We start from the raw sequence: 23,683 nt of genomic DNA on the forward strand, positions 1-23,683 counted from the left end.
CCGCGGGCGGCGGCGGCGGCGGCGGCGGCGGCGCGGGCTGGGTGCGCGGCGCAACCTCCTGTGCTGGAATGTGCGGCTCCCGCGAGCTCGCGGCGCAGCAGCAGAGCAAGCGCCGCCGAGGCCCCGGGCCACGGACCCCGGCGGCGGCGGCGACGGCGGTGGCCGGGACGGCAGAGCGAGAGCCGGCGGCCTAAGCATTCTCTGCAGTCCCACTCCTGGGCCTTTGCGGGCCTCGACGTCCCCAGCGCCCAACTTTTCCATCCTCCCCCCACCCCTCCCCCCGAAACTCCAGCAACAAAGAAAAGTAGTCGGAGAAGGAGCGGCGGCGCCGGGTCTCCCGCCCCTCCTCGCCTAGGAAGGCCGGTAAGCGCGGCTCAGGGCTGGGGGTTCGGTCGGGGTGGGGGAGGGCCGGCCGGGCGGCGGCGGCGGCGGCAGTGGCAGGGGGAGGGCGCGGAAGGACGCGGAGCGAGGCGCTGTCCAGGGCTGATTTGCAGATACTGTGGCTCCGGCGGCGGCCGCAGCGCCGGGCGGGGGCGGGCGGCCGAGCGGGATCGGGTTACACCGGCGCGGCCCGGGGGCTGGGCCGGGGGCGTCCTTGGGGAGCGGTGTGGAGCCAGGACCCCCTCCCCAGTCGAGGCCGGGCCGTCGCCTCCGCACGGGCCCGGGCGTCCTTCGAGTCAGTCCTGAGGAACGGAGCTGCTTGTGGCGCTGGTCCTGAAACTTTTTCCCCGTTCTCCTGCTCCCAGGTCCCGCCGCAGCCCCTCGTCGGCCCGCGGCCCTCGCGTCCCCCTCCCTCTCCGGCCTCTCCCTTTCGCCGGAAGGCGCCGTTGAGTGCGGCCGGGCGGGTTGAGTCAGCCCCGCGGCCCGGGCGGTTCCGCCAATGGGGCTGGACAGCGATTTCTGCTCTCGGGCCGCCCCGCCGCCTCGGCCCTCCGCACCCGACCACCTCGACGCCCGAGCTGGCGGGGCCGGGGCGCGCGTCCCACGGGACGCGGTGGGGGAGTGAGTTCGCAAACTTCCGGGGCGCGGGGGAGGCGGCCAGCGCGCGTGGGGGCCCCCTCCGGCGCTAGGGGCCCGACGCCTCGGGAGGGCGCCCGCGGAGCCTCCCGGGCCCTCTGCGGAGGGTGAGCCCAGGGGCGGTGAGAGGAGCTAGGACGCCGGCAACGCGGTAACTTTCCTTCCTCTTCCCGGACTCGGGCCCGCGGGCCGGGGAGGGGGCAAGCCCTGAATGGGGAAGACTTGGTCTGGCCCAACGGCGCCCCGAGTTTGCCCACCTTGCTTTTCTTAGTGTTGGGGAACTCAGGAGAAGCTTCGGGACGAGTGTTGGGGCAACTCCCGCGAGTTGGTGTGTAAATGTGTGCAGTGAGCGGGCCCAGCCGAGAGGAAGCGAGAGCGCCCGAGTTTGCAAAGAGCTGCTTTGTGTTTGGTATTTTGAGAAAATGGCCGAATGCCTATTTCAGTCAGGAATGCCGCCGCCGAGGCAGGCGCTGGTGGCAGCCGCACATAGGAATTCGTGCAACACGTTGGGTTTTCGGGCTGTGCTTAGACGGCCTTCCTGACAAACGTGAAAATTCCTTTAGGGACGGTAGTTAGGGTTGGGGGAGTATTAGGAAAGTCGATGTTTGGGTAAATTGCCGAGTAGCCTGGGTTGTTAAGCCCTGGGACTGCTATGGCCCTCAGTTTGTTTTCTGTGATGGCATTTGATTCCAAGTTTTGGTACATTATAACTCAGTCGGTTTGTGTTTAAATGCACCTGGGTGAAACGGACTGCTTTTGGGGTTTGGAGTTTGATTCTATTTTTTGAGTGCTTGCCACTTATTTTGCTTTTTCTAATTTGCAAGACAGCACTCAGTTGGAGAATAGCACCTTCTAGATTGGAAAGTGACGTGGTTAAGGCGACTTTAAAAGCCCAACATGTTTTCAAGAAGGTGATCCTTGTAATGGCTTCCCCTAAGCAAGTAGGCCAAGTCAAGCACAAGGCAAGAAAGTTGCTGATTGTCGGGTTGAGTTGTACGGTTATTTAGAGGGTTTGAAAGTTTAATTTGTGAAGTTTTGAATACACGGAGCTTCCTTTTTTTTTTTTTTTCTTTTTAAACAAGGAAAAAAGTTCTGCTTTTTCTTTTTCTTTTAAAAAGGGGCTTTTTCACAGTGGTTTATTTTTCTGGAGTTAGTTGAGTTTATATGAAATTCAGTTCAGTTGACCAGTTACTACAGGCTTCTACTGTCCAGATACGTTTGTACTTAACAAATGAACAGTATGGTATTTGGGGTTCTCCCTTTTCTGACCAGTAAACTGTGGAAAGGGGGAATTGAGAGGACAGCAGTTTACTATTCATGTATTGAATTGAAAAATAATTTAAATTAACATAAAAATGAAGTTACTTATTTTTTCACCAGAAAAATTGAAAGTGCTTGAGGGAAGACATGTCAGTGCTAGGCCTAGTTGATGGATGAGTTAAGTAAGACAATTGATAGACATTTTCCTAGGGATAATAGAGATTTTTTTGGTGATTGCGATAAGGAAAATTTGGTAGTGCAAAAATACTTCAAAGCCTTAATTTTAGTGATTAACAAAGCTCATTGTATTGAAAGATTATATTTGAAAAAAAAAAACTTTTAAGTTAATGAAGTATTGGAGCAATGTTTTGGATGTTGTGTTTAAACTGGTTTTGTACTTTTTGTCTTATTTTGAATTCAGAATACAGTCATGGCCACCCAGGTAATGGGCCAGTCTTCTGGAGGAGGAGGGCTGTTCACGGGCAGTGGTAACATTGGCATGGCCTTGCCTAACGACATGTATGACTTGCATGACCTCTCCAAAGCTGAATTGGCTGCGCCTCAGCTTATCATGTTGGCAAATGTGGCCTTAACTGGGGAAGTAAATGGCAGCTGCTGTGATTACCTGGTTGGTGAAGAAAGACAGATGGCAGAATTGATGCCTGTCGGAGATAACAATTTTTCAGATAGTGATGGAGAAGGACTTGATGAGTCTCCTGAAATCAAAGGTGAACCCAGTGGATTGGAAAATATGGAACTGGAAAGTTTGGAACTCAGTGTTGTAGAACCACAGCCTGTGTTTGAGGTATCAGCTGCCCCAGAAATTTACAGCTCAAATAAAGATCTTCCCCCTGAAACACCTGGAGCGGAGGACAAATGCAAGAACTTGAAGAGCAAACCTTTTCGCTGTAAGCCATGCCAGTATGAAGCCGAATCTGAAGAGCAGTTTGTGCATCATATCAGAGTTCATAGTGCCAAGAAATTTTTCGTGGAAGAAAGTGCAGAGAAGCAAGCAAAAGCCAGAGAATCTGGGTCTTCCACTGCAGAGGAGGGAGATTTCTCCAAGGGCCCCATTCGCTGTGACCGCTGTGGCTATAATACCAATCGGTATGATCACTATACTGCTCATCTGAAACACCACACCAGAGCTGGGGATAATGAGCGAGTCTACAAGTGCATCATTTGCACGTATACCACAGTAAGCGAATATCACTGGAGGAAACACTTAAGAAACCATTTTCCAAGGAAAGTATACACATGTGGAAAATGCAACTATTTTTCAGATAGAAAAAATAATTACGTTCAACATGTTCGAACTCATACAGGTAAGACTACCTTGTAGTCCATAAGTTCAATTCACTTTTGATAGTTAATTCAGTAGGCTGTTAAAGTAGCACTGAAGAAGGGATTCTGGGGTCAAGTTCTGGTCCCATTATTTGCTGTCTTTGTGACCTTGAATAAGTCAACTTAATCTCTTTGTGCTTTAGTTTCTCTCTCTATGGGGGTAATAACTTTGGGATTGAGGATAAGTGAAGAGCACTTACTTCACAGAATGACCAAGACAGATATTGTCCATGTTCTTGTTAAAATTTTTATTCTGACAACTTGAAGTAGATCATTTAATTAAATTGGACTACCTTTTTTTTTTTTAGAAGATGTGTTTAGTTAGTAGTGAATACATCTAAAATGCAGCATAGTTTCTTAAAGCAATTGAGGACTTAGACAAAAAGGAAAACTCAGTGATTAACCCTTGCATAGATCCATTTCACAGAAGCCATAAACTTTTAAGATAAATTATCTTGGTATTGAGTTCCTAAGTGGAACAACTTAACTTTGTCTGCAAAACCTAGAAATGTGAAAAGTTAGTTTTTAAATAATTGGTGGGATCACCACACTTGAAATCGTTTTCCTGAGAAAGCAAACACACGTGAAAAATGAAGCTATTTTTCAGATAAAAAACAATGTCTTTCAGCATGTTTAAACTCATATAGGTAAGAGAACCTTTCTAGTTTGTAAGTTACTCTATCAAAAAAAAAAAAGGAACAACATTAAAAAAGAAAAATTTCAAACAGCTCAAAGAAAATACCAACATGTACTATCCATTACCTGTATTCATTAGTGATATTTTACCACATTTGGCAGTTTTTTTTGTAAATACCAGTTCTATTGAGATACAGTTCACTACTGCAGAATTCATCCATTTAAAGTTAAAATTTAATACTGTTAAAAAGTTAAAAGTTAATACTGGTTTTAGTATATTTACAGAGGTGTGTAACTATCACCACGGTCCGTTTTTAGGACATCATCAACCAAAACGAAACCCTGTCTGTTCGTGGTTACTCCCCCATTTCTCCTCAGCACCCTGAAACACCATCATGGCAGAGATGCATGTGACACTGACTGAGCCAGCCAGGCGCCCCAAAGAGTCTCATTTTTTAAGGAAATGTTTGCAACTTACTGGTAGTTTTCTCACATTACATTTTTCTGCTAAAAATTGGTACCTTTGAGGACTGATTAGCGGTCTGAACAAAATCGGATAGGGTAATCTAGTATAGTGGTCTGGATCACAAGTAAAAAGGGGTTTTAGGATGATGCTGTTTGCATCAGAACCGTTTTTCAAGAGTTACCACTGGGTAGACTGAACCCCACCGGTAAAGTAGGGCACAGTGGGGAGGGGAGTCAGTAGTGCTTTACTGAATTGTGGTAGACTTAAACAGTAAAACTTGGCAGATGAAATTCAGTCACAAGAAAGATGTGAGGGCACTTGGGTGGCTCAGTGAGTTGAGCGCCTGACTCTTGATTTTTAGCTCAGGTCATAATCTCTCGTGGTGGGATCAAGCTCTGTTTCGGTGGAGTTGGCTTGTTTCCCCTACACAGATGCATTCTTCCTCGCAAATAAACTTAAAGAAAAAGTGGGGGGGGGGGGAATGGCAAGATTCTAAGCTCCAGGAGAATGGTCCAGTATTACGTGTATGGCTTTAAAACCTAAGCAAGTAAAAATGTTTGGAGATCCTTTGGAATTTGGAATTTGTTATAACCTGTGACTTTCTCCATGCTTTAAAACCATTTTAGTTTCCAAAGTCTAGAAGTTCAAACATTACAAAATTACATGGCATAGGAAGTCAGAGTTACTTGGAAATCCTACCCCATTAATCACTTAATAGTTTGATTTAAACAGACAAAACCTCATGTACAATATCTTAAAATAAGTCTTAGTTACTCTATATACTTCAGCCATAATTACTTCATATTCATTTAACAGTTTTTTTAAAACCTTGGAGCTTAATTTGGATTGGCTGTGATCTGTCGAGCTTTCAGGTAGTAGCCATGGCCTGACTTTTATCTGTACACTTTGATGAATTGTTTTGATTGAAGTATAATTGATGACTTTTAACAAATACATGTACTCCTACCCACCATGCAAGTCAACATAGAGAATATGATCAGCACCGCAGTGCTTTTGTCTTAATACATTTTGATTTTGTCAGTTGTATTTTGATAATTCATGTTTCCCATAAAAGCTAAAAATGTTTTCAACTGTAAATCTAAATTTGTCAATTTAAGAATATTTCTAGAACCAAAAAGAAAACGGAGAGAACTGGAAAAGGTGTCTTTTATTTTTTTTATTTTTTTAAAGATTTTATTTATTTATTTGACAGAGAGAGATCACAAGTAGACGGAGAGGCAGGCAGAGAGAGAGAGAGAGAGAGGGAAGCAGGCTCCCTGCTGAGCAGAGAGCCCGATGCGGGACTCGATCCCAGGACCCCAAGATCATGACCTGAGCCGAAGGCAGCGGCTTAACCCACTGAGCCACCCAGGCGCCCGAAAAGGTGTCTTTTAGTATCTTGTGTGTATTTCCAGTTTTGTGGGGGGTTTTTTTGGTATTCCAATTTTTTAATGTAAAGCATTTTTTGTTTGTTTTTTAAAACAAGAATCCTGGGGTGCCTGGGTGGCTCAGTTGCTTAAACCTCTGACTTAACTCTTAAATTTTGGCTCAGGTCATATCTCAGGGTCCTGGGATGGAGCCCTGCATGGATCCTTTGTGCTCCAAGGGGGAGTCTGCCTCTCTCCCTTTCCTTCTACCCCTACCGCTGCTTGCAGGTGCACATGCTCTTATTCTCTCTAAAATAATTAAGTCTTAAAAAAAAAAAATACAATAGCAGGGGGGAAGAAAACCAAGAACTCTTGGCCATTCATAATGTTTTTTGTATAGTGGTTTATTTTAACCACAGTTTAGGTGACTAATTTTTAATGGGTGTATTTTATATGCTTAACTGTACCACCAATAAATTTTTCTCCCCATTAATTTAAAGTTGATATTTTCTCAGTAAAGTAACATTGGTTGTATGTATCTCATTTCACATTTTAGTGTCTTCCCCTTCCCCCCCAAATTTTAGTGTTGAACTTTAGTGAAGATTTTTTTTTCTTCCTAATGTTATCTTTGTGAATTTTTTTTTTTTTTTAATTTTTGGTAAGCATTTTAAAACAATTTGGTAGTGTATGCATTGGGAGGATAATATTTCAATTATGTAAATTCTGAGTATCTCTGGTGTTAAATGCATGGTTCTGAAAACTGTGTTTATAAAGGAAAATAAATTCATTTAATGCTGAAAAGTAGAGATAAATAATAGACTCACTTCTCATTTAAGTACCTTAGTTTTTAGATTGACTTAGTGGATTTCTTCTGTTCTTTGAGTGGCCAGTGTTGGGTACTTCTCTGCTAATCTGCAGAACAATCTATTGAGGAACTAAATTATAATAGCCTGTGTTTACTGAGAGGAAACCTTGAAGTGATGTGTCCAAGGTCATACTATACAACTAAGACTAAGAATCAAAATTCAGTTTTCTTTTTTGTGAGTAATATGTGATGGGCTGAGGATTTTCATTTGAGTCTTTAATTAAAAGATTTTTAATTTTGTGGGTTTGATAATTTTAATCAGTTCACAAATTCTGGGTGCCTGGATGGCTCAGTTGGTTGAGGATCAGCCTTTGGCCCTGGTCATAATCCCACATCGAGTCCCTCATTGGGTTCTCTGCTTCACAGAGAGCCACCATCTCCCTTACCTTTCTATCTCTCTCCAGTATTTGCTCTCTCTCTCTCTCAAATAAATTAAACGCAATCTTAAAAAACAAAACAAAACATGCACAACAGTTCACAAATTCTAAAAGATGACATTTTTGCCTCTGTGTGACTGAAAAATCACTAAGTTTTCTAGAGTATTTATGCCTGTTTTGTAGAGTTGCACAGATAGAAGCAATCTTTTATAAAGAATTTAAATTATCCTTAATTGATCCCTTTGTTTATCTGTAATGGTATTTGATATTTCTTCCATTAACTTTTCTTTCCGTGACAGCTTAATTGCGATGCATTTTACATACCATACAATGTGGATTTGCCCATTCTAGACATTTCCGAGAATTATACAATAATATATGGTCCTTTGTGACTGCCTTCTTTCACTTAGCATAATGTTTTCAAGGTTCATTCATGTCCTGTGCACAGTACTTGTTTTCCTTTTGCTGCCAGATAATCTCTTGTAGGGATACCACGTTTTGTATATCCATTCATCAGAATATTTGGATTGTTTTCCGTTTTTTGGCTATTGTGAATAATTAATTCTTCTATGAACATTCATACACACATTTGTGTGGACACATTTTTATTTCTCTTGGATATGTACAGTTGACCCTTGAACAGTGCAGAATTTAGGGGCAGTCGAAAATCTGCACATAACTTTTGACTCCCCCAAAACTTAACCACTAAGCACCTACTGTTGACCAGAAGCCTTACCAGTAACATAGTTAATTAACACATTTTGTGTGTTGTATGTATTATATACTGTATTCTTACAGTAAAGTAAGCTTGAAAAAAGAAAATCTTAGTAAGAAAATCCATGAGGGAGAGCCTGGGTGGCTCAGTGGGTTAAGCATCTGACTTGATTTTGACAGAGGTTCTCTGGTCTCTGGGCGGCACTCTGTGGGGAGTCTGCATGGCATTCTCTCCCTCTGCCTTGCCCTTGCTCGATACCTCTTTCTCTCAAATAAATAAGTGAACGGATGAATAAATATATGTATGTTTAAAAAAGAAAAAATCCGGAAGAAGAGAAAATAAATTTACAGAACTGTGCTGTATTTGTTGTGGGGGGGGGGAAGCACATATAAATGGACCCGAACAGTTCAAACACATGTTATTCAAGGGTCAACTGTTCATACCTAGGAGTGGAATTGCTGAGCCATATGGTAACTATGTTTAGTCATTTGAGGAACTGCTAAGCTATTTTCCAAAGTGGCTGCACTATTTTACAGTTTCACATTGTATGAGTGTTCCGATTTTTTCCATACCCAAACCAATACTCTTTTAATATCTGTCCTTTGATTATAGCCATCCTCATGGCTGCAAAGTCTTCATCTCATTGTGGTTTTGATTTGCATTTCTCTCATGGGTAAAGATATTGAGGATCCTTGCATGTGCTTATCTGTCATTTATATATGTTCATAGAAATACTTCAACATATTTTAAGCTAAAATTCTTCCAGGTTGAAGTAGGAATTCTACTGATATGACTATTTATAGCTGACCTATAGCTACCAACTAATAACAGCTGTATGGCTACTAGGAACATGTCTCCTACTCATTACAGTATTCCTCTTTTTTCACTTGTTTTTTCTTTCCCTTGTCCATTTTACTAGACATATCTGTTACTGTAACTTACTGTATAGACAGAATAATAACTGGTATTACTGAGGGCTTTACTATGTGCCAGGCACAATATCAGATGTTCTGTGTGTATTATCTTAAATTTAAATTCTCACAATTCCAGTAAGTGAAGGTGCTTTTACTTCTAATGAGGAAACTTGCCCAGGGTTGTAATTATTATCTTTTTTTTTTTTTTTTTTTTTAAGATTTATCTATTTTTTTTTAAGATTTTATTTATTTGTTAGAGAGAGAGCACGTGGGAGCAGAGGCAGACAGAGTGTCAGGCAGAGGCAGAGGGAGAAGCAGGCTCCCCGCCAAGCAAGGAGCCCGATGCGGGACTCGATCCCAGGACCCTGGGATCATGACCCGAGCCAAAGGCAGCTGCCCAACCGAGCCACCCAGGCGTCCCTGTAATTATTATCTTGTGGCCAAAACCAGATGAAAAGAATACAAATTGTTAGGCGTGTGTGTGTGTGTGTGTGTGTGTGTGTGTGTGAAGCTTTTTTAAAAACCTGTTTTGGGGCGCCTGGGTGGCTCAGTGGGTTAAGCCGCTGCCTTCGGCTCAGGTCATGATCTCAGGGTCCTGGGATCGAGTCCCGCGTCGGGCTCTCTGCTCAGCAGGAAGCCTGCTTCCCTCTCTCTCTCTCTCTCTCTGCCTTCCTCTCCGTCTACTTGTGATCTCTCTCTGTCAAATAAATAAATAAAAAATCTTTAAAAAAATAAAAATAAAAATAAAAACCTGTTTTGTGTTTGACAAACCATGTCCAAAAAACATATTTCCTGCCGTTGAAGTCTTAAATTCTTCAGTACTGAAATCATTATCCTCTCATCTTCAGTTACTGTCAGTCCTTATGGGTTTATGAACATGATTTACCTTAACACTGATCTGTTTTGTGAAATGTCTGTCTACTACTTGAAATTTTTAGCTTAAGCATCCCCACTCACATGTTCTTGGCTTTAAGCAGCAATTTCAAATGATAGATTTACCCTTCACAAAAATCAAAAAAATAAATAAATAAATAAATTTCCGAGTGATAGCATGAGAAGATTTGGGTAGATTTTTTTCCCTAAGGGTAATTCTGATTTTTTTTTAAAGGATGCTCCTTGATACCTCATCAGTGTAATTATTCAGTTCTTAATATTTAATGTGGGAGTTTGTAGCATTACTATGAAAAATAAAAGGGCTATGAGAATTCAGAAAGCCAGTGATCTTTTTTGTCAGCAAAGCTGAAATGCAGTTATGTGAATTCTGAATTAAATCGTTTACTTATCTAATCTATAATAAAAAAAGGACTATTTTGCCAGGAATAGGAAAAAGAATCCTTATAAAAAAATGCTCAGTACTGAATATTGCTAGTGAGAATTTTATTTACCTTATTTTATCATATTTAAACCCTAACCCTTCTATTCTTGCAGGGGAACGCCCGTATAAATGTGAACTCTGTCCTTACTCAAGTTCTCAGAAGACTCATCTAACTAGACACATGCGTACTCATTCAGGTTGGTAAGAAATGGGAGCCGTTCTATGATTTTTAGTACACCATACATCATTATAACAAAATCCTTCCAGACCTGGAACTGGGTCATTATTTATGATTTATTTGTTTATTTTAAAAATCAATTTATGATTTATTTTTAATTTAGAAATCAGAGTTAAAAATCAGTGTTGTACTTATGTGACACACTATATCTAAATTTAGGTTCTTAAGAAGGAATCTATAGGTGAAACTCTGAAACTGAGTATAAAAGACACATGCACTGTTCTTGGGTGGACGGTCCATAATTTCCACCAGATCTTCAAGTTCTCTGACTAATAGAACTTGAAATGCTGTTATAGACCAACACTGGTTCGTACATTTTGAGCAACCCCTACTTTCTCACCCTCTCCCCCACTCCCAACACAATATGACATCATATTTCATAGTGTGTGGTTTCTAGGTTACAGGTATTCCTTCTTCATTTCTCAGGTCCTAAAATGTGGGTTTGTCCTTTTTTGAGAGCTGATAGGGCTTGCGTGAACGGATTTACAGAAGCCAAACTTGAAAGAGAAATAGATAATCCGGGATCTCAATTTATTAACCTATATTAGATAAAATGCAGGACTATAAATGCAGTGGGAGATTTGTCCACTCCAGTGACTGGAATAATTGTGATCACTAACCAGAATTGGTCCCCATTATCAAAGTAGATAGATGGCAAAGTTAAAAAGTAAGTAGTAGCATAGGTGGCATTCATTTTGGCTACAATTCACCCTTGACACTTGGTGAACCACCACAACTGATCAGAGTTTTCTACTTCCAAATTTAGAATATATACCAAATTTAGAATATACACCCCTCCCATTTTCAGGTATGTAGGGAAGCTATGTCAAAATCTTGGTGTTAACAGAAGTCTATGTAGACTCATGTCCGTTAGGTTAATTAATTGCCTGAAATTTGTGCAGTCTGATTGTGTAGCCACTAGCCACATGTGGTTATTAGCTTGTGAAATATAGTTAGTTTGAACTGAAATGTATAAAATACATAGTAGAATTCAAACAATATAAATAAAGACACCTAAAATACCTATTTTGGGGTGGCTGGCTGGTTCAGTTGGAGGAGCATGTGACTGGATCTCAGGCTCATGAGTTCGAGCCCCACATTGGGTGTAGAGATGACTTAAATATAACTTTAAAAAAACTTTTTTAAGTTTTGATTACATGTTCACACGACATTAGTTATATAGGGTTAAATAAGTAGTAAAATTTAGTTTTACCTTTTCTTTACCTTTGTAAATGTGACTGTCAGAAAAGTTAAAATTACATATATTGCTTGCATTTTATTTCTATTGGATATTGCTGTTTTAAGTCAGTAATTGAGTAACATTTGATTATAGTACAGATTCTGATTTGAGCAGCTATGAAGAAGTCACATAATATGTGGGCTAGCTTTTCTTTACCCTCAGTGCTTGTCATGTTAATTAACATACTTGGAATGTTCTTTCTAAATCTCCTAAGCTATCGAGTTGAGTCACTTAACCAGATACCTGAGTTTATTGCTTAGGGGTGCTTCCTGGTTTCATTTTCTGAGGGTCGTTGGGAGGCTCTTTCAGGCTTCCTTGAGGGTAGGCATCATGTTCTATTGATAGTTCTGCTCTAGCCCTTAAATAAAACATTTAAGAGTTTTATGTGGGGGTGCCTGGGTGGCTCAGTGGGTTAAGCTGCTGCCTTCGACTCAGGTCATGATCTCAGGGTCCTGGGATCGAGTCCCACATCGGGCTCTCTGCTCAGAAGGAAGCCTGCTTCCCTCTCTCTCTCTCTCTCTCTGCCTGCCTCTCCGTCTACTTGTGATCTCTCTCTGTCAAATAAATAAATAAAATCTTTAAAAAAAAAAAAGAGTTTTATGTGGGTTAACTAATTTTTGTCCTTTATAACTATCCAATAACATAAGTTCAATTGCTGTCCCCATTTTACCAATGGGGAAACTTAAACTAAGGGATTGAAGAAATGTGGCCATTTTTCCTATAGAATGTCCCCCTTTCTGGATTTGTCTTACTTGCTTTTTCATGGTGTCACTTGGTTTTTCTTCTGTCTTTGTGCCCTGTATTATTTGTACACTGGAAATCAAATCTGAATGCTTGAATTTTACTTCTGTGTCTCATTTGAAGTCCTATCTGGTTGACCCACTATTAGTGTTGCTGGTTTACTGGATTAGAATGATAACATACTTGTATCTTTCTCATTGAATGGATAATACTTTTGTCACCCTTTAAGTGTCTGTGGTGTTTTAGACTAGTCAGTAACTTCTGCTGGAATAATTTTGTGTCTGCTAACTGTTGTCTTTGGAATTTCTTAGCTGTATTAAAAAGATGATATTCAGTAGTTACTGTTACAGTACAGCAAGTATTTTAAAAGTCTCTTAAAGAGTAGTAGCTACTATTTTCTTTTTAAAGATTTTATTTTTCTAAGTTATCTCTATACCCAGTGTGGGTCTCAAACTCACAACCTGGAGATCAAGAGTCACATGCCCTATCGACTGAACCAGCCAGGTGCCCCAATAATAGCTACTATTTGTTGCATGCATGCCAGATACTGAGAAATTGGGATTTGTTATCTCTGATCTTAGTACCCCTTAAATATTTAATCCTAGCTTATGGATTAGGACACAGATATAGAGAGGATAAATGCTTTATCTGTGGTTAATTGTCATTCCTTTAAATCAGAAGAGTTAGGATTTAGCCTTAAACTCCTCACCCCTCCCATTTTCAGGTATCAACATCGTTAAAAGGAAATTATGGCTCAGAAAATGGCTCTAGAAGCTATAGCATAACGGAATTGGAACCAAAGCGTATGGAGAGAGCAGAGATCTATCTTTTACTGGGTGCCAATAGTTTGAGTTGCAAACAGGAAACAAACATGGTTAGTTTGTTTTGTGTATGAGTGTGCAATTATTTCCAGGAGATCCTTACGTTTCAATACTTTTAATTGAAGTTGCTGGTAGCCTCATAAGTACACTGAGGCTAAATTAGGTCGGATTGGATAGGTAGTCTTTTTTTTTGAATGGGTTGCATGGAGTGAATATCTTGCAGGCCTTCTCTGTGGTCTGGAGTCTAATTTTTAAGGTCCCCTAGGCCTTGTTTTTTCCCTTGTTCATGTGAGTGTATTTCAGAGAGGAAAAGTATGTGCTCATTCTCTTATTTTTGGAAGAAATTCGGCTCTGTGGAGTTGATACATTTTAGCTTAGCTGACAGATATAAAGCAAAACCACAATGGTTATTTACTTAGAGCATTTCCAACCATAGGGTTCAGTTTCTTTAGGCTAGATTAGGAAGGGATCAGAATGTTGATGAGGTGAAAAATTGACACACTAATCTAACCTTATCTGGGGTTGTTCTCCATTTTACTGGTGTTTCTCCCTAATGGTATTAAAATACCCTTCACCACCGGGCTAGTCTGAGATAGGCGGACATTATCCACAGTTCTCCCTTTCTTATTCTCAGTGGAGATGCTGTCATTTCATCCTGGATGAAATATCTTATTCCAGATGAAATACACAGTTTGTATTTGCTGTTAATAATAATTTTTTTATATATCACACTGACTAGTTCCACATTCTGCTAGCATAGGAATTGATTTTTAATATTTTCCCACAATGAGTGTAATGGATGCTGTTGTTAAAGAAGATCAACAACATGCCAACTTCCACCTACATTTATTACTCTTCTTAACATGGAAAATACTTTTTTCAACCATAAGTTTATTTTTCTTTCACCAAGTATTTGATAATTATTGTGGAGGCACTATTTTAATAGGCTGGGCTTATTTGAAAGACATTATGGTTTGAGGGTATAATGAATTCTAGAATGTTTTTTTCCCAGTGTCTTTGTGTTTTTTTTTCATTTTAGTATGTCATGTCAAATTCAACTTACTATGCGGTTTGGGCTTTTTCGGTCAGTAAACATTTTTTATTGAGGTATAATTGATACACAATGTTACATTAGTTTCAGGTGTATAGAGTAAATTTTTAAATATTACTCTGTTGAGGTTCAGTTTACACACATGAAAATGCAGACATGTGTCTGAAGCAGACAGGTCAGTGACTTCGCATGGTTTCTCCTGTTTGACTGCCCCCTAGAGGAAGACCTGAAACATTTATACACCCTCAGAAATGTTCCCTCCTTACCCTTTCTGGTCAGTACTCCCATGGTCTACCCCCAACTGATAGTCTGACTTCTGTCAAAAAGAATATTAAGACATTCTTCTACGAGATGTTTTTGACAATCATCCCATGCTACTTTATCAGAACTTTGTGGGTTTTTTTGCTAAGTAATAATCAATTGTATGCCCCATTACTCTTCAAAGTAAGTCCCTTTTGTTATTCTTTCTGGATTCTTCTTGATAAGAATAGGTAAAGTATATAAAAATCTTTCCTCTTTTGAATTTTCTATATATTAAGTTAATTTGGGAAGAATAAAGTGGACATCTGACATGTTTATAAAGATGAAAAATGTAGATAAATACTAGAATTGGAAAAGAATTAAAATCATTGATAAAAGGCAAAAAAAATATATTAGGTGCTAAAAACCTATGCAGTTTTATGACTAGATCTAATACAAGCACGACTTAAAGGCAAGAAAATAAAATTGAAAAGGAATGAATGGAGCAAGTAAATTTTGCCATCAAAATTTAAATAGGTTTTTATGAACTCCCATTCTCTGACCATTTCATAGGTGGAGGCTTCCACTTTGATGCTTGCTGTGTAAATACCCTCATTTGTTAGGGGTTATACAGTGGCAATATTTCCATTACAATTCTCTTATTAGCACAAATATTTTCTTAAAGAGATAAACTTCATTCATCAGCTACTTGTTTACTCAGAGGTAGGGTTTAAATGGAAAGGCAGGATAAACACATGAATCTTGCCTTTTGTTTACCCATACTAAAAGTACCAGTTTCAAAAGTGATGATTTATAGGGAGTGCATATGGACTGCTTGGCTGTGCCAAGCCAAGTCTGTGCCATGCTAAGTGCTTTATATGGATTCAATTATTTATAGGTCATAACACTTAAAAGTATTTTTACAGATGCAGAAATTGGGCCTTAGAGAGTTTTCAGTACCTTGCTCAGGATCTCAAAAGTGAATTGGAGAAGAGCCCATATTTGATCTCCCACATAATCTCATTCTAAAAAAAAGTTCTTAACCGCTATGCCACTAATTTTTTTCCTCATTCTGTGTCTATATATGTTAAGCAAATGTTTGTGTCCACTGAGGTAATTCGTTGGAGGGGACAAGGCAGAGTAATGAAGCATGTTGTAGAAACCTCTATTTGTGACTCTGTTAGTAGTCTAACATGGAAAAGAGTTGTCCAGCTAGCTACATAACCAATCTAACCAATCTGATGTACCTGGGTAAGTTTTGGTTTTATCATCAGACATTTTCTCATCATGTAAAGCTTAATGTCTGAGAAATTTGCTTTATGAAAAAATTAGATTTGATATGAATTTGAGAATGTTTGAGAGATGAATTTTCATAAATGTCAATTTCCATTTTTCTACTATGCATTCCATTGGACCAGTGGGGTATGGATACCATTTGGTAATATTTACTAGAGTGTGATCTAGATGGGTATGTATTCAGGTAGAATGTGTTAATCTTATATCTTTAATTTGGGGGTGGGGGTGGTTTTGGTATTGTATGTACCTATGATCTCTAATGATCATGACTTTGTTTGATTATTTTATATACCATATCTATTTGTATGCCCTTTCTCACCTATGTTTTTTCTTTATCCATTTGTTAAAAGAAGGTAGAGAAAAATCAGAAGGTTTCTGGCTTGGCTGTATTTTTGCTTTAAAATAGCAATTCTGGCATTGGATGACTTTGCTGAGTGAAGTTTGACTCTGCTCCTGCTGAGATAGGCAAAAGGGTTAAATTTAAAGAAAAGACCTCTTGTTCCCTAAGCCCAAAACTTTTACAACTTCTACATCTAAGGTCTGAGAGGGTAGCTTGAAGTGTAAGATACTTCTTTAGAAGTCTCAACATTTATCTTAAAAATGTATGGGAATTATGGGAAGGGTATGTGCTATGGTGAGTGCTGTGAAGTGTATAAACCTGGAGATTCACAGACCTGTACCCCTGGGGCTAATAATACATTATATGTTTATAAAAATAAAAATAATAATAATAATAAATAACTTGCAAATTAAAAGTGTGGGAATTATATATTCTACTCCATTGTACATTTGTTTTAATGAAACAAACAATTAAAATGATCTTTAAAAAAAATTTATTTTTTCTCTTTGAATGCCCTTGCCCCAAAATTCACATCCATAGCCCAACCAACTTTGCCAATAATTGTTGTGTACTTCTTGGTGAATCGTTGTTCTTTATAGTGTTTAAGAGCGCTAGCTTGATGAACGTTTTAGAAGATGACGGTTAAATGAAATCGTTGTTCTTCCATTTGGTATGAGAGTCATTGTCAAGGGATAGAGAAAAGATCTACAAATAAATATGGTAAAGGTAAAGTGCATGATCGAGTCTTTTCAATGAAATAGTTTGTGTGTGTGTGTTTTAACATATCCAGTTCCTTATATTTTAATAAATGGCTTGAATTCATGTCTTAATCTATGTTCTCTCTAACATCTCTTGTTTATCTTAGGTGAGAAGCCATTTAAATGTGATCAGTGCAGTTATGTGGCCTCTAATCAGCATGAAGTAACCCGCCATGCAAGACAGGTTCATAATGGGCCTAAACCTCTTAACTGTCCACATTGTGACTACAAAACAGCAGATAGAAGTAACTTCAAAAAACATGTAGAGCTACACGTTAATCCACGGCAGTTCAATTGCCCTGCGTGCGACTATGCGGCTTCCAAGAAGTGTAATCTTCAGTATCACTTCAAATCCAAGCATCCTACTTGTCCTAATAAAACCATGGATGTCTCAAAAGTGAAACTAAAGAAAACCAAAAAACGAGAGGCTGACCTGCCTGATAACAATATTACCAATGAAAAGAAAGAAACAGAACAGACAAAAATAAAGGGGGATGTGGCTGGAAAGAAGAATGAGAAGCCTGTAAAAATGGAGAAAAAAGATAATGTTTCGAAAGAGAAAAAGTCTTTTAGTAATGCTTCAACTCAAGTGACTACCAGAACACGCAAATCAGCGATGGAAACTAAAGAAATGGATGTGCATACAGGAAATAATTCAGAAACAACCTGTAAAACCAAGAAAAGCAAAAGAAGGATGGAAACTGAAGCCCATTCCTTAAAAGATACTATTAATGATGAGGAACCTGTGACAAAAAAGAAAAAGAAGGCAGAAGGCAAATCCAAAAGTAGTCAGGAAGTGCCAAAAGGTGATAGCAAAGTAGAGGAGACTAAAAAACAAAATACTTGCATGAAAAAAAGTACAAAGAAGAAAAGTCTGAAGAACAAGTCAGGTAAAAAAAGCAGCAAGCCTGCTCAGAAGGAGGCTGCTCAGAAGGGGCCTGCTCGGATGGTGCCCTCTCCTCCCGAGGGGCCTGCTCAGATGGCCCCTTCTTCTTCCAAGGGGCCGTCTCAGATGGAGCCTTCTCCATCTGGGGGTCCCATTGAGATGGAGCCTTCTCCCCCTGGGGGGCCTGCTCAGATGGAGCCTTCTCCTCCCGGGGGGCCTGCTCAGATGGCCCCTTCCCCTTCCAAAAGGGCTTCTCAGATGGCGCCTTCTCCTTCCAAGGGGTCTTCTCAGATGGCGCCTCCTCCTTCCAAGGGGTCTTCTCAGATGACGCCTCCTTCCAAGGGGTCTTCTCAGATGACGCCTCCTCCTTCCAAGGGGTCTTCTCAGGTGGCGCCTCCTCCTTCCAAGGGCTCTTCTCAGATGGCGCCTCCTCCTTCCAAGGGGTCTTCTCAGATAGCGCCTCCTCCTTCCAAGGGGTCTTCTCAGATGGCGCCTTCTCCTTCCAAGGGGTCTTCTCAGATGGTGCCTTCTCCTTCCAAGGGGTCTTTTCAGATGGTGCCTTCTCCTCCCGGGGGCCATGCTCAGCTAGAGCTGCCCCCTGCCATGGAGTCTGCTCAGATGGAGGTTGGTCAGGTGGAGCCGCCGCCTCCAATGGCGCCTGCTCACATAGGACCTGCTCAGATGGAGCCACCACCTCCCCCTGGGGGGCCCACTCAGATGGAGGTTCAGAGGGAGCCTCCTCCTCCCACAGAGCCACCTCTTCACATGGAACCAAGTCCCAAAAAGTCTCCTCGGAAAGATAATAAAAAGGAAAAGCCCAACACGCAGAGTGAAGTGGTACGGAAGGAGCAAGTCCTCATTGAAGTTGGCTTAGTTCCTGTCAAAGACAGCCAGCTTCCGAAGGAGAGTGCAGGTACGCGGGATCTCTCTGCACCATCACCACCGCCGCCAAAGGAAAACTTAAAAGAAGAGGAGTCAAAAGACCAAAAATCATTCACTGAAGGTGAAGGAAGTAAAGAAGCCCCTCTTCAAAAGGTAGAAGAGGCAGGGAAGAGTCTAGCTGGTCTTGCTGCTATTAACAAGGAATCTGCCAATATTTCATCCTCTCAGCAAAACTGGACTATGGCGGAGGGTGAAATGTTAGATGCTAAGTGTCTGGATGACACTGAGCTTCGTGAAATGGAAATAGACACTGATGAGAACAAAACAGAGAACCCCCCTGGCAAAGAGCCAGCAGTTGAAGAACCTGTTTCACCAGTGCTGCTTCCCCTGCCAATAGAAAATCACGAAGCAGTGTCCAAAACTGCTGTGACATCACCTTCTGTCACCATGGCAGTAAATGAGTCTCAGGAAATGGATGAAGACGAAGGCATCCATAGTCATGATGGAAGTGATCTAAGTGACAACATGTCAGAGGGTAGCGATGACTCTGGATTAAATGGGGCCCGGCCAGTGCCACAAGAAACCAGCAGGAAAAATGCAAAGGAAGCCTTGGCAGTCAAAGTGGCTGAGGGAGATTTTGTTTGTATCTTCTGTGATCGCTCTTTTAGAAAGGAAAAAGATTACAGCAAGCACCTCAATCGCCATTTGGTTAATGTCTACTTCCTTGAAAAAGCAGCTAAAGGGCAGGAGTAATTTAGGATAAGGCTTCACTTCTTAGTTTATAAGATCTATTACATTTAATATTCATTTGTAGTTGTAGACAACCTTTTATTTTTTTAAATTGCTTTAATTAGTGTCCGATGTTGATTTTTAAGTGGCACTCTTTTCCTTAGGACTCTATATACCTATTGATGGATAAATTTTAGCAAATCCAAGGAAGGTAGTGTACTAAACCAGCAGACACCTAAATCTGTTAGTTTATACATTTAATTGAAATGAGAAGGCCAAGGTGGTACTGTAGCATTCTGTTGCTTTGTCTGACTATAACTTGTCACTTTTCTTGCCATGTCTGTCTTCTTGTTTCACTTTAGTTTTTTTTCTTAGTTCTTTGTTTAGTTCTATAAAAATTGGCATACTTAAATAGCAAATTACTTGAAGAATTTGCCTGCTTTATATAAAGTTAGCACTTTAAAATTTTTTTAGAGATGAGGAGAGACATTTAAATTGAAGAAAAATTTTCCCAACAGTGGACATTGTATCAGTCCAGGTATTTACTTCCTGAGTTTTGATCAATATTTCTTACTTGTATATGTTAATCATCATAAAAACAATTGATTTTGGTGTGTTTTTTTGTTGTTGTTGTTGTTGTTGGTTTTGGGTTTTTTATTCGTGGTTTTTTTTTTTTTTTTTTTTTTTTTTTTGGTGCTTTAATGGCTTAAGATGTTGCACATTGTTTTGTTTTTTTTTAACCTATGCAGTTCAATTTTTTTCTAGAAATAGTATTTGTTGAACAGTAACACTTTATACATATATATGCATGTTTATTTTTACCTCTTTGGAGGGATGCTTTTAGTCTTGTTTGCAAAAGGGCAGTTTTCTTTTTCCTTTGCTGCAGTTGTCTTTTTTGCAGAATATTAGTGTGTGCAAATTTGTGAGCAAATGAAACATGCAGGTTCAATCCATTGATTTTGAATTTCACATCTTATATCTATGTCGGAATCTGTATTTCACATAAGTTATTTATTTTAAATGGATGTAGTGAGTTCACAGCTCTCATATTGACCTTTACAATAAACAAAACCACTAGGCTCTTTATTAAATGGATTTTAATCTCAGATACCAACCATAAGTAAAAATTTTTGGCTTGTTTTAATACAACTACTTCCTAGATGTACAGTGTTAAGTCATATATTTGAGGAAGACCTTTTTACATAGATGGTTGGTGTCCATATGGCTCCTCAGCTGAATAAAGAACTGTAAGAGATGTTTGGAAACTGCAGACCTGGAATTAGGAGACATAATTACTCCTTCAAGGTATACTGAATATCAGTTGTGAGATTCCAAAGCCATAGCAATGATACAGCAAACCTAGGTTGAGAGAGGTAGTATGAGTGCTGGTAGACCAGCTGCTACTTACTTCCTATGAATACAGTGAAAAAGGCAGGTGAAACCTAAGTACAGTCCAGATTTTAAAAAAATCACACTTTCTCAGGGATCTCCACAAACTAGTGGGTGTCCTGGCTGTCCCTGTGACAGCCGCTTTCTACAGGTGAGGCCTCAAATGAATTGCAGCTATCCTGGTGTTCCTGTGGGGGCACTTAGTATTAAGAAAGAGTGTTCTAAACTTTCTTGGTAGGTTCTTTGGCCAGTTGCCAAAGAGTACGAAAGAATCCAACAGGATTTTTCTTCCTGATAGCAGTTAATTCATTTCAGTCAAAAGTATGATCCCAGTAGGGAATCTTGAACAATTCTGATCCTCCCATGTTCTGTTCTGAAATAACCACTTTATATATCATTCATTTTCTTTTATCTGGCGATCTCTTTGAGGCAGGTTTCAGATTTTGGCAATGCAACATGAAAGATTAGGGAAAGCATTGATGAAGTGTGGGTAGAAAACTTGTTAAAAATCTGAGAGTGAAGTTTCAGTTAAAAGACATTTGAACTTGGAATTGACTGGGAGGCCAAAGATTTAAAGAGAAGATTCTCTCAAGAAATGAGTAAGTTGTGTGTTAATGGTGTGTGTTTTGTGTGCATGAATGGGAATTTATAAATGATGTTGAATTCTAGATGAATTCATGGCTCCGACAATCATTGTCAACAGAAGATCAAGCTGCAAATATTTATGTTTTAAATCTTAAATTATAAAGCTAGTTAAATCTTTCTAACAACTAGTTTTAATGTTCATGGGTACATTTTATGTAAGTTACTTTTACATTCTGTATGAAAAGACTCATGTTAAGTACAGATTGGAGATTGGGAATCAGTTTGGGGAAGAGGTTTTGTGGATTGTTCAATGCTACAAAAGAAAAAAAATTAGACTTCTGGGGAATTGGACTAATTTTCTTGCCTAGTTTTTAAGACTAGAGTGCTAAAAACAAAATATGAAGGAAATTAGAATCCCTTGTTATTAAATTGATCTGTGAAAACATTGTTACTGGAAATTGAGTGGGACTTGAGGCCTTTCTTCCAGAAAACAAGGACTTGATTGTCAGGCCTATATTAGGTTCTGAACCTTAATGCCATGTATTTGTACTTGTTAAAATTGTTTCAATGAAAAATATGTTAGTAATAACTTCTGGTTTAGTTGGGAGTTCTTCCATTTGAAAAATGTGATATTTGCATGGAACTGTTTGAATCTTTGTTTTCTCAGTTTCCCCTCCACTGGATAGAATTGAAACTAGAATTTTCCCTTTTGTTAAAGGAATAAAAAGTGAATATGTTATTTGTAAATTGATGTTTAGTAACTAGAGATAAACTTGAAATACTAGAATACATTATAAGCCTAATCCTAGGTAGTCTTATGAAAGTCTCTCTTCTGTCTTCTGAACCTATATTCACATTGATCTTCAAGATATATTAAGTTATATTTTTTCCTCTTTTCAGAGCTGCTTTGGGGCTACGTTTTTTTTTTTTTTTTTTTTTTTTAATTGAGGTGTTATTTGTAAGGGGCTACATTTCTGATAAGGCTTCTTATAATTGGCTGGATGTTTTGTTCTAGTCTTCCAAGAAGGGCCATTTTATTTTTTAGAGTCACTTCTAAAGTCATGTGGTCTTTAACTCTGGGGACTGTTTTGCATTTAAGTGCTAATGCAAATAAATTTAAGCCCAGGTAGACCTCATCACATGTCACCCCATGAATGTTGACAATGGAAGGAATACCTTGCCTGTAGTATAATATCAGTTCTGGACTGAAAAGCTGGGGAAGAAACTTTTTTTGCATAAACCAGAAGAAACAGCTAATCTGTGCAGTTTCCTTGCTGACCTCAGCAGATGAACTGAGCTGATAGTGTTAATTCAGATTCGATAAATTATCTGAATCTTGGTTTCTGTAGACTTGCAATCTACATGCAATTTTTACTAAGATAGCTTTTACATTTTCACTTGTGTACATAGGCTCCCCACCCTTTTCAGCATCCATTAGTTAATTGATCTTTGTAAACTGGCATTGAAACATTACAACAATGTTTCGTTGCACCAGTTTTATAAACTTACAGTGCAATACGTGTTGTTTTTCCGAGACAAACCAAAGGTTAATATCTCAAGGTTCTTGCTGCCTGCTTTAGCAGCATTTGATGGGAGGATCTTTTATATACATTTGTAATAGATGAAAAATAAACCAGATTGCAAATAATTTTTTTTTTTTTTAAAGCTTAAACCATGTACCAAGTCTTTGGTCCAAATTGTGTAGGATAAGTTAAGCTTAAATGGCATTCTATTAACCAGTATGAGTGTATTTCTGTAAGCATAGTTATGTTGAAATAAAGTTTTAAAAAGCCTTTCATGCCTTTGTTTATTATTGGTATATGTCAGGGATCAAAGAAACCAAATTGATTTTGCTAGAATTGGAAGTGTATTAATTCCAAAATTCTTACATCTGATAACCCATGGTAGGTAGAAGGGTCATGGCAATCTGTTGTTTGGAATAACAGTCCAGTGGGTAGTAGTCCAGAGCATATCTTCCTGTACTGCAATTTTCTGGGAGATGGAGGTCAGGGAGAAACAACCCGAAGACCATGGCATGCTTTACATAGTAATTTTTTCCCAATCATAGGTTCCCTTACATCCAGCTTTACTGTATGTACTTATATATTCCCTTCCCATACAGCTTTAACATAAATAATCCTTTCTCAGTAGCAGGCCTGGTGTTGGTACATTTTGACTCCGAATTGGAAAAAGATGCATTGAAGGGAAAAT

The 23,683-nt window shown here is 39.5% G+C and overlaps 1 protein-coding gene across 3 annotated transcripts; it reads left to right on the plus strand.

Moving 5' to 3' along the window:
- Positions 1-3: 3 nt before the first annotated feature.
- Positions 4-23,265, plus strand: REST (RE1 silencing transcription factor). Of its 3 annotated transcripts, XM_047719392.1 has the most exons (5): positions 769-1,168; positions 2,699-3,602; positions 10,390-10,473; positions 17,109-18,084; positions 18,151-23,265. In XM_047719392.1, the coding sequence occupies exons 2-5, from the start codon at positions 2,708-2,710 to the stop codon at positions 19,520-19,522; spliced, it is 3,327 nt and encodes a 1,108-aa protein (XP_047575348.1). In that variant the 5' UTR covers positions 769-1,168; positions 2,699-2,707; the 3' UTR covers positions 19,523-23,265. The 3 variants fall into 3 exon arrangements, with proteins under 3 accessions (XP_047575350.1, XP_047575348.1, XP_047575347.1); XM_047719394.1 differs by lacking the exon at positions 769-1,168 and adding an exon at positions 4-363 and having other exon boundaries at positions 17,109-23,265; XM_047719391.1 differs by having other exon boundaries at positions 17,109-23,265.
- Positions 23,266-23,683: the final 418 nt, after the last annotated feature.

The sequence above is a fragment of the Lutra lutra genome, chromosome 2 (assembly GCF_902655055.1).
Source record: "Lutra lutra chromosome 2, mLutLut1.2, whole genome shotgun sequence".
In the NCBI taxonomy this organism is placed as follows: Eukaryota; Metazoa; Chordata; class Mammalia; order Carnivora; family Mustelidae; genus Lutra; species Lutra lutra.